Consider the following 10,699-nt stretch of genomic DNA (forward strand, 5'->3'; position numbering starts at 1 on the left):
GGGTCTTCGAGTTCAGTTTCCATCATCTGTCACGCTTTTCATTTTTTCAATTTCTGATGGCCTTTTCATGTTAAATATTGTTCTATCTTTAGTTCATATGAATTCGAACGGAAGATCGTCGGATGCCATTAGGGGTCTCGATTCCTAATGTTATTTTTTTCGTTTGTGTTAAGATTTTCTATTTTTTAAAATTTAAAACCAAATGTATTTGATGATTACTTCTGAAGATTTTAAGATTTTCTATTTTTTAAAATTTAAAACCAAATGTATTTGATGATTACTTCTGAAGATTTATCAATGAGTCATCTCTTTTAATGCATTTCCACGTATCTAACCTACTTTTCTCTTTCTAAATTCATGTTTCTAAACATTTCTTTAAATCTTCTTTTTCCACTAACGTTTACTCTAAAAGTTCTTCCTCTATTTACTCTTTATAGTCGTTGGATTGATTTTCCAAGTGCTTAAAAAGTTTAATTTAATGTATGTCTGGATTGAGTATAGAAGTGTTTAAAAACTTATTAAATATCACATCAAAACCTGCTTTAATCATTCAAAATAAATTTAATTTCTGTTGGATTAATTTTCTAAGTTCTTAAAAGTTAAGTTTAATGTTTGTTTGGATTGTCTAAAAGTGTTTAAAAACTTTATGCACTTAGAAAAATACATTTTTTATATAATCAAAATGGATTTTAAATATCAAATTCATATTTTAAAGTAATTTTAAAAATGACAAATGTGATTTAAACGATTTCAAAATCACTCAAACCATACCGTTAATCTTCTTTTTTGAGATACAATCTAGCATTTTCTCTCTTTTTCCTCTTTAAAAACAAATAATAATGCTGGCAAAAATTAGTCTTACTTTAGAAGATTATTTTTTAAAGAACGCAAAATCCTCAGTTTTCCGTTAATAAGATAGACAAGTGCTTCCTTTATTAAAAAAGGAAATCAAAATATGTTTTCTCAACGATCTTAATTATTTAAAAGTAAAATTTATTTTATTATTTTTTATATTGGAGTGCGAAAACTTGGAGAGAGAAAATATAGGAGTGAGAAAAAGGTAGGAGAAATAAAAGATGCATAAGACCGAAAATGGAAAGATCGTGCGAGGATGCGAGGAGTAAAAAAGTAAATTTGAATGCAAAAATCTCTATATATATATTTTTTGAATATTTTGCATCTCAATCTCAACTTCGCAATTTTAAAACCAATTTCAAAATAAAAAAATTCATAAAATTGGACAGGCTATTAATGTTTTATTTTAAAATTGACAACCTAAAACTAGAAATCGAAATCAAAATCAAAATCAAAATGGCAATCCAACAAATCTAATCTCAACTTTGCAATTTTAAAACCATTTTCAAAATAAAAAATTCATAAAATTGGTAGGCTATTAATGTTTATTTTAAAAGTGAAAACCTAAAACTAGAAATGGAATTCAAAATCAAAATGCAAATACAACAAATCTAATCTCAACTATGCAATTTTCAAAATAAAAAATTCATAAAATTGGACAGGATATAAAGATTTATTTTAAAAGTGAAAACCTAAAACTAAAAATCGAAATCGAAATCAAAATGGCAATCCAACAAATCTAGATATTTTAAATTTTGAGATATAAAATCTCAAGATTTTGAAAAATTCCATGCCTCGAGAGGAGAAGAGGATACTAGACTGGAGACGTATCTTTAAACCCAAATTTTTGGTGAAAAATGGCCAAATGAAAAACAAAAAAATTTAAAAATCCAAAATCTAAATCCACTCCTTGCTTAACCTAACCTACTGCAAATTTTCGTTAGTGAGATGTATGGGATGATGACGAACCTTGAAGAATAGAATGGAAGTGGCAAATTACTAATGCAAATGTCGGCCGTCAACTTTGTTGGCATATTATTGGCTCGTCGGGAGATCCCCAGTCATTTGATTGCTTTTCTTCTCAGCCTGCAAAGTAAAACAATGCCATTTTCTTTTTCCTCTTTTTCCCCCCCTCCGGCAACAAATCTACAGTCAAAAGCTTAAAAATGATACACACTTATATATGATTATAAGCTTCCATACTAAAATAAATACAAACAAGGGCATAATTTTAAGACACGACGATTATTAGCTACGTGTATTACAATCTATAATAAGCTACTTTAGCTCGTAATGGGATTTTGTATCCCCTGATACCTAGCAAGGCGTGATACAATACAAATACCATTTATATACTCCTAGCTATCTATAATTTGTGCGGTAAAAATAATGTACATACGTACCAAATATTATATGTTATCATATCAGCAAATGTTAAAGTAATTGATATTTTACCACTTCCACGATGGCGCTGGATGGCCCCGTATGTATAATTTTCCAGAATGGTTGGATTTTCAGAGACGCAGGCCTCTCAAGCTACTTTTTATAAAGACGAACTTGGTCCTTTCATGGCCTCGAGTTAATGTTTGTACCTGCTTGATGAGGTAACGCTAGTCCAGTCTGCCGCCGGACATGCTCTGGTATGAGCCTCTTTATCAATTCAGGTGATGCTCCAGAAAGCTGAAAGATATATTTAATTATGGAAAATTAATCGACGAAAATATCTAGGAGAAATGAACTATATTTATTAATCTTGGATGCAGCTAGATGGAAAGGCTAAATCTACTGCTGAAAAAAAAAATGTAAACGAATTATAGACATACTTCCTGTTTAAAATCGAAGAGCGGGGGCAACGGACGACCATTAGGGAGGCGGGCATTAGGCTCCCGAAGTTCATCAAAGAAGGGATGCGCACATGCTTCAAGCTGCCCATGGTGGATTAAAGTTGGTCAGAAATAACAAACTAAATTACATGTAATAATGTACAGATCAAAATGGTAGAAAATTGGAGAATTCAGCCCATTGCGTTTCTGGATATAGGTATCATAATATATTACTAGATTATAGATATCAACAGTAGAGTATGAAAAGTTTGAACTCACTGCAGTGGATCGGAGGCCGGGAGAATATTGAAGAACCCTTGAAGCAAGGTCAATAGCTTCGGGTGGCATTCGTTTGTGAAAGACCTAAATGGGATTTACGTAAATGTATCAATTAATATAGAAGCAGAGAAAATTGCAGAGAGAGACAAATCAATCACAAATGGATCCATTCAGACAAAAATTTATGCACGAGTGATATATATTCAAAATAGGACTGCATGAGTACTTTGACAGAACCTTGAAACATGCACGTGCTAATAAAATACCTTGTGCCACGGATGGGCTTTGATCTGAGGAAACCTAAAATCTGTATAATTTGGATTCATGCATCGAATTTCTTCTCGAGTTGGAGTGCCAAGAACCTGGAAGTTGGTAAAAGGAAAATTAAGTTACAACAATCATACCTTCATGGCCGTGAGAAATATGTTCAGTGAACCAGAAATTAGGCTTCACCTTGATTATCTCAACCAGTTGATCTACGGCACTTTCCCCAGGAAACAATGGCTACAAGGAGATAAGAAATTAAATTGAATGAATTTCATAACCTCTCTGTCATAGATAGTAATAATCGGAAACTGCCACAAGATGTCAACCTGGCCTAGAAGCAGCTCGGCAAGAACACAACCAGCGGACCATATATCGATGGATGTAGAGTACTCTGTTGCACCAAATATGAGCTCTGGAGCTCGATAGTAACGGGAGCATATGTAAGAGATGTTTGCTTCACCTTTAACCTGATGATAAAAATATTATAATAATGATATTGTGGACATAAAATGGTCTATAAAACAAAGAGCAATAAATTAATAGTGAACCAATTGTCAATACTATTACTTGAATGCTCAACATATTAGCAAATCCGGAAATCAGATGCCATAATTTTAGACCACTTTCTGAGTAACTACGCACATCCAGAAATAAAATCATTTGGCTAATTTGATTATTTGGCTAATTTGATAGCCTACATCTTCACCAAAATAAAATCATTTCTTTTTCAACACTAGGGTCTTCATCAACGACCATTAAACTTAGAGTAGCCTTGTTCAACATTTAAAGATATAAGATAGAAATAACGATAGCTATACCAGGACTTTTGCGCTTCCAAAATCACAAAGCTTGACCTGATGCGTGAGAGGATCAACCTGCAAAGTTTATTCTACATTAGAAGGAAACTTCAATATGCAAATTGTAAGGGGCTAATCTATTAGAAAACGTGCTAAACTATTTTTTAGCTCACAAATAATAAGAGACGAATAGGTTATATACCAAGATATTATGAGGCTTCACATCGCGATGACAAACTCCAGGAACAGTGTGTATATAAGCTAGTCCCCTGAAGATCTAATAAACACATAAATTTAGTTTAAAAAATGAAGATGGAAGGACAAAGAAAAAATGTTGAATAGTCTTTGTGTGTGTGAGTTCATACTTGATAAGTATAAAGTTTCACATAGATGAGTGGCATCCTCTGGTTCATATTGCAGTAGTGCTTCAGTACTCGATACATAGTCTCGGGAACGTATTCCATGACCAGATTTAAGAAGAGTTCATCCTTACTAGTTGTAGAAAAAAAACAATGCTTCAAGGAAACAACATTTGGATGATCCATCAAGCGCATTAACTGCAGCTCACGATTCTTATAACGTCTGTCCTGCAAGACTTTCTTTATTGCAAAAGTCTCCCCAGTTTCCAAGCATTTAGCCTAATAAAAGTATAAAAAAAAATAGAACAAATGAAATGACAGGAAAGGAAAGGAAAGGAAATTTCAATAGATGTTTTATTAGTTTTTTTATATACCTGGAAAACAATTCCAAACGATCCGGAACCAACAACACGTTCCGCCATGTAGCTAATAGTCTAAAGCAATGTGAAAATCAAGGAAACAAAAGTAAACAGTTTAGCCACTCAAAATATTGGAGAACAATAAAATGCTAGAAGTGTGTCTGAGCACCAAGTGATAAGTCTTGGTCGTCGTACAAGAAGCAAAAAATGACCAACCAAAATTTTATTATAAAAACTAAGTTGATAAAAATGGAGCTAATAATCGAAATTGAAACACTCTAGAGATCCGTATGTGAATAACAGTAAGTTGAGTAAAAAATTAAATTATAACCTGTTTTGGCTCGCCATTTTCCCCTCCAATAGTAGTGGAGATTATGTGACCAGTTACTGCATCCTTACTTTCTACAATAGTCGATGACATTTCCTGCAATTTCGTAGCGATAAATAACAAAAGATGAGTTAAGTGCCTAAGCAATAAGGATGACCAGCATTTGAACACTTGGAAAATAACACCTCAAAACTTGAATGGATATTAGGAACCGTTGAAAGGCGTTAATAAAAACCAAAAGACATCAACAGTGCCTCTCGATATATATTTATTTTTTTAATCAGAGACTGACTATTTCGCTGATCATATTTCGTATCAGGTCTCTATTTTTCAGTGAAATGATTTGTTGCCAAGGATTTGGAACTATCCGCGATGCTAGTATTAGGAATGTTTGTCAATATTAGGATGTGTTAGGAAAGCTATGAAAAGAGAAAAGCAAGTTCAAAATGAAAAAAAAAAAAATCGACGTCTTCAAAAATAGAATAATGAAAAGTATAGAGAATCAAGTATCATCAACATTCTCAAGCAAACTGCAAGCGTTTAGAACACAAGCACCAAAAGTTAAAGCCTCAAATAGTTGAAATATTACCTACCGTACTACCTGAACGCAAAAATCAAGTGAAACAATACTCAAACAAGTTCATGATCGAACGCAGCCTAACTAAGAAACTGCAGGTCGTGTTAGATTGAGATTTCATTATAACAGTATAAACTCGAGGAACGGAAAGAGAACGAAGCACCTTCAGTGACTAAGGAAGACAAAATTTGAAAGAAAAAAATACGCAAGGAAATCTGTACGCGGTTTTGGACAACGAACATTTACTGTTCTTCGACGAGATCAAGAGAAACAAAAGGAGCAAACAAGATAAATGAGCGATTTATTTACTCTTAATTTTAGCAGTTTAACTAAAAGAACCTAAGCGGAGAAGATTAAGCTCGTAATCAGGATCGTGATCTCGGCCAAACGTTCCGAAATGGAAGAATGCAGCATCAATAGCATACAGTTTCGAATAGACATAAAAGTAGTTCAAGAAACAAAATCTCTCCGATCGCAAACTCAGTCAGAAACAGACCACAAGAACATCAGTCGAAATGCTCCGATCAGAAACCATAAGCATTATAAAACCAGCAAGATCGCTTACGAATTCTTCAGAGACGAACAAAAAACACGAGATCGCTTACGATTCATGAACCGTCGCGAGACAAACCACAACAGACACGAAAACGAACAAGATAGAAAAAAACAACTCGAAACAAACTAATGAAAGCAAAAATCACCTTATCGAAGTCCATTCCAGAATCAGAGTGTAGCCTGAAGAGATTCAGAGGATCATTCCAAAGCCAAGGCCGTCGCCGCAGAAACTCCAGTAGCCGACGGTGAATAGCAGAGCACTAAGAATCAGGAGACAATGCGAGAGTGAGAGAAGATTGAGCCATCGCCATTTCGATTTCTACATAGAATTTCGCGGGCTGTTCATCGTCTTTCAACTACAGTGAAAAGAGAGAGAGAAAGCGGGAGAGAGTGACGAATGGTCCAGTCAGATGGCTTTATGGAATTGGTATCTTATAATCTTATCTACGTCCGGAGTCAATGCCGGTGGTTCAGTGTATGAGGCCACATGCTAACTAAGGTGGACCTGCGCCCGAAGAGACAGATTCCACAACCATCACATGATGTGGACCCCAATGATTCACCTTTTTAAAGCAAAGTCTTTTTCACTTATTGTTATTACTATCAAAATAAATTAACATATAATTAGAAAGTCATCTCTGTTGGTATAAGACTTTTTAAAAAATTTAAAGATAAAAGCATCAAAATGAAAAATATACCATAAAAAAATAAAAAATAAAATTATATATATATAAACGTGGAGGGTAAGATTCTAATATATATTTTAGATTTTAAAAAGTTACAAAATTAAATTTCGTATATAATATGATTTTAAATTTTAAAAAAATATAAACAAATAAATAAATAAAAACATTAAAAACTATCCAAAATGAAATATTTTATATTTAAAATTTGAAACGATTTAGCATTAGCATTTTTTAAATTAACTATTTACCATAATCATTAGTGTTCCCTTTTTCCCTATGAAATGTAACATTTAAATGACTTTTTGTCAATAAAAGAAAAATAAATATATATTTTATAAGAATTAATGAAAAGTTTAAATTACTTTTTATATAAAATTACAGAGCGAAGCACGAGTCCAACAGTTAAAATATAATTTAAACCAATTTATAAGAGTTTAATTTAGACTAGAAGTTCTTTATTTAAAGTCGTCAAAGATTCACCCGCGAGCAGCAACTTAAAAAGGCGCCACAAGAATTTGTGCAGAAACTATGGGCCGAAAGGCAAATTTTGAAAAGGCTAGCCAGTTATACCCTTACAAATGGTACGTCTTCTAGAGAAAGGTTTCTACACTCTTTTAAAAAATACTTCATTTTCCTTTCCAACCAACGTCAGATATCACAGTTTATCTCTTTGGGACCCCAGCGTCCATGCTAGCACATCGCTCAGTGACTAGCTCTGATACTATTTGTAATGACCCAAGCTCACCGCTAACATGTATTGTCTGTTTTGACACGTTACATATCATCGTTAGTCTCACAGTTTTAAAACGCATCTATTAGGGAGAGGTTTCTACACCCTTGTAACGAATGTTTCGTTCCTCTCTCCAACTAAGGTGGGATATCAGGATATCACAATATAAATTTGGATCATTTCTCGATTTGAGCGTGTCATCCTTGTGCAAGAGTCATGCTAATTTCTCTGTATCGTTCCAACTTTATCGAATTTTCCCGATTGATTATTAATATTAAATTGCATATGTATGTATATATAGGGAAATTAAAAAATAATAATAAAGAGGGACCAAGGACTATAAAGCAAAATTAAATTTCATTGAAGGGCATTAATCCTTTGAAAGGAGGAAACAACTAATTTCATTCTATAGTAAAAGCATCTTTCTTATTTTGTATATTGTTTTTAGTTCTTAATTAATAATTAATTAAGATTAATTAATTAACCACCCTGCAATTTAGTCTAATCTCACTGGCGGCTCCAGCTGGAGGACCGAGATTCCCCATCTTGATCATGGCGCTAACAAAATCCGCTCTAAAGGTTGCGGGACTCGTACTGTAAGTCCGAACCAACGCGTCCTGTGAGCCGCCGTTGAACAGTACTTGGTCCGAATGGAACAGCCCGCGCTTGTTCGTCAAGTCCACGAAATACTTGTTGTCGAACATATTGTTGGTCGAGTCGAGAGGGGCTAAGTTCGTGTCACCGCCCGAGAACGGACAGTTGGCTTGCCGTTGGGTGGCGAAGGCGGGATCGATATTGGTCTCGTTGTAGATTCGAGTTCGGAAGAATTGACATTTAGCCACGCCTATGGTGTGACCGCCCGAGAGGGCTGTCATGTCGCGAGCATTGAGCCCTTGGTCAGCAAACATCGAGATGAGCGTCGAGAGGTCGGAGGCTGGCCCTGGAAGGTTGCTGTTTGCTCCACTCTCGCTTGCAGTCCTCGAGTCCTTTCGTCCTAGCGGTACAGCCCAACTCGGCCCTCCGAGCTATAAATAAAAATATTTAATAGTGAGTTTAAAATGAATAATATACAAAAATGTATGATCTTTGCATATAAAATAATCATGCAGGAAAAATTCAACAAGGAATTTGTTAGACGAACACGACTCTCCACAATGGTATGATATTGTCCACTTTGAGCATAAGCTCTCATGGCTTTGCTTTGGGTTTCCCCAAAAGGCCTCAAGCCATGAGAGCTTATGCTCAAAGTGGACAATATCATACCATTGTGGAGAGTCGTGTTCGTCTAACATGGTATCAGAGCCATGCCCTAAACTTAGTCGTGCCAATAGATTGATAAATCCTCAAATCCTCAAATATCGAACAAAGAACTCCTAAAGAAAAGGAGCCAAGCCCCTCCTTGAAGGCAGTCAAAAATGACTAAGACTCCAAAGGAGTCGAGCCTCGATTAAGGGGAGGCGCACTTTGTTCGAGGGGAGGTGTTGGATGAGTCCCACATCGACTAATTTAGGGAATGATCATGGGTTTATAAGTGAGGAATACTAACTCCATTGGGTTGAGGCCTTTTGGGGAAACCCAAAGCAAAGCCATGAGAGCTTATGCTCAAAGTGGACAATATCATACCATTGTGGAGAGTCAAATAAGACGATTAATTAAATTACGTCGGAAAAAAAAAAATTTGATTAAAATATTCCACGTATATAGACAAAGGAAAAGGTTAACATGTTTTTTAAAATATTTTTACAACTTACTATAATAAATTATATAAATAAAATAAAATAAAATAAAAACCATGATCTTACGTAGAAGGGTTTTACGTAAGATTACAGCTCATAATTAAAAGAAACTAAAAAAAAAAGGGTCAAAATTACCAAAGCGACCCCGTCACGAGTAGCAAGAGCGAGAATATCAGCACAGGAAACGGTGGCTTTACAAGCAGCTTCGACCTGAGTTTTAATATCGTCAATCACTTCGAATCCTCTAGCTGAGTTTCTATTTGGAAATGCATTTTTTTCGCTTGTAAATGCTGGACTATCATCAAGCAATATAGAACCATCACAACCCTGCATTAAAAGACGGATTAAGAATCCATTTTGAAGTATTTTGTTATCGTTAAGATGTTTTTTTTGTATCGTACATTTACGAAGCAGTCGTGGAAGAACAAGCGAAGGATTGAAGCTGCGAGACGTTTTTCTCTATTAACGGCTTTGATCATACCCGAACGAACGATTCCTTCGAGTCGGGGACAGCTTTTGGCGTAGAAGCTGGGCGAGAGCTGAGCATTGGCGGAGAAGGCGAAAAGGGAAAGAGCAATGAAAAGATGAGAAATAATGGATGCCATTAGAAGAAGTAGAAGAAGGTTGGAGTGTGAGGGTTTGGTTTGCAGAGTCGAATTATTTATAGACGAGAAATATTGGATTTATTATTATTATTATTATTATTATTATTTAAATTAAAAAAAAAAAAAAAAAAAAAAAAAAAAAAAAAAAGGAAATAAAAATGGTGAGGCATGTGAGAAAGACGTGGGTTTGTGAGGGAATAAAATTCAAAGTTTGCTGCTGCTAATAAAACGCGGTTCTCCACTTAGCTGAGTTGTTTGGTTGTGCGGGCAAGCTGCAGGGCAAGAGAGAATCTTTCAATCACGGGGAAGCGAAGAATATCAGTATCAGCCAAGGGAACCAGCTTGAATGTTGACTTATATTTTATTTTTTATTTTTTATTTTTTATTTTTAACAAAATCAAAGTTTGGCATGAGGAAACCCTAATCTACCTATATTTTTCGTCAACTCCAAAAATATAAATTATTTTAAATATATATATTATTATTCGGGTATATAAATTTAGCCCGAGTCTAAATGGATTCTATCAATTAGTTAAATACCCAAAAATTAGATTGTGTTTCACCGCTGAAATACATGAATATGATAAACCAACAAATTTATGGCAAAGCCACTTTGCGACCCACTCTCACTAAATCACACCTCCAAGTCAAATTGGTGCATGTTTTGTTGCAGGGAGGCGTTATACTAGGTGCACCATAAGTGGCTTTATTGATGTAGTGGTTGGTATTGTTATGTGCTCCTC

General features: G+C 34.7%; 2 protein-coding genes and 1 non-coding gene across 3 annotated transcripts; all 3 read right to left on the minus strand.

Moving 5' to 3' along the window:
- Positions 1-2,015: 2,015 nt before the first annotated feature.
- Positions 2,016-6,620, minus strand: LOC111811903 (shaggy-related protein kinase zeta). The gene is made up of 12 exons (XM_023698956.2): positions 6,346-6,620; positions 5,071-5,163; positions 4,755-4,814; positions 4,387-4,659; positions 4,224-4,298; positions 4,043-4,099; positions 3,551-3,691; positions 3,411-3,461; positions 3,224-3,319; positions 2,958-3,041; positions 2,679-2,780; positions 2,016-2,535 (listed from the first exon to the last, which is right to left on the minus strand). The coding sequence occupies exons 1-12, from the start codon at positions 6,358-6,360 to the stop codon at positions 2,422-2,424; spliced, it is 1,161 nt and encodes a 386-aa protein (XP_023554724.1). The 5' UTR covers positions 6,361-6,620; the 3' UTR covers positions 2,016-2,421.
- Positions 6,621-7,780: 1,160 nt separating this feature from the next.
- Positions 7,781-7,883, minus strand: LOC111776524 (U6 spliceosomal RNA). Its single transcript, XR_002812260.2, has one exon. It is a non-coding gene; the product is annotated as a U6 spliceosomal RNA (small nuclear RNA).
- Positions 7,884-7,953: 70 nt separating this feature from the next.
- On the minus strand, positions 7,954-9,996 carry LOC111811905 (peroxidase P7). The gene is made up of 3 exons (XM_023698959.2): positions 9,753-9,996; positions 9,487-9,678; positions 7,954-8,640 (listed from the first exon to the last, which is right to left on the minus strand). The coding sequence occupies exons 1-3, from the start codon at positions 9,954-9,956 to the stop codon at positions 8,092-8,094; spliced, it is 945 nt and encodes a 314-aa protein (XP_023554727.1). The 5' UTR covers positions 9,957-9,996; the 3' UTR covers positions 7,954-8,091.
- Between the last annotated feature and the right edge of the window lie 703 nt (positions 9,997-10,699).

The sequence above is a fragment of the Cucurbita pepo genome, chromosome 15, assembly GCF_057944985.1.
Source record: "Cucurbita pepo subsp. pepo isolate OVF chromosome 15, ASM5794498v1, whole genome shotgun sequence".
Lineage (NCBI taxonomy): Eukaryota > Viridiplantae > Streptophyta > Magnoliopsida > Cucurbitales > Cucurbitaceae > Cucurbita > Cucurbita pepo.

Coding starts and splice junctions, on each gene's coding strand:
- LOC111811905 (XM_023698959.2), bottom strand. CDS start 9,956: ATGGCATCCATTATTTCTCATCTTTTCATTGCTCTTTCCCTTTTCGCC. Junction 9,679..9,752: donor TCCACGACTGCTTCGTAAAT/GTACGATACAAA, acceptor CTTTTAATGCAG/GGTTGTGATGGTTCTATATT. Junction 8,641..9,486: donor CTCGTGACGGGGTCGCTTTG/GTAATTTTGACC, acceptor TTTTATTTATAG/CTCGGAGGGCCGAGTTGGGC.
- LOC111811903 (XM_023698956.2), bottom strand. Junction 4,660..4,754: donor CGTTTGGAATTGTTTTCCAG/GTATATAAAAAA, acceptor TACTTTTATTAG/GCTAAATGCTTGGAAACTGG. Junction 3,320..3,410: donor AACTGGTTGAGATAATCAAG/GTGAAGCCTAAT, acceptor ACCAACTTCCAG/GTTCTTGGCACTCCAACTCG.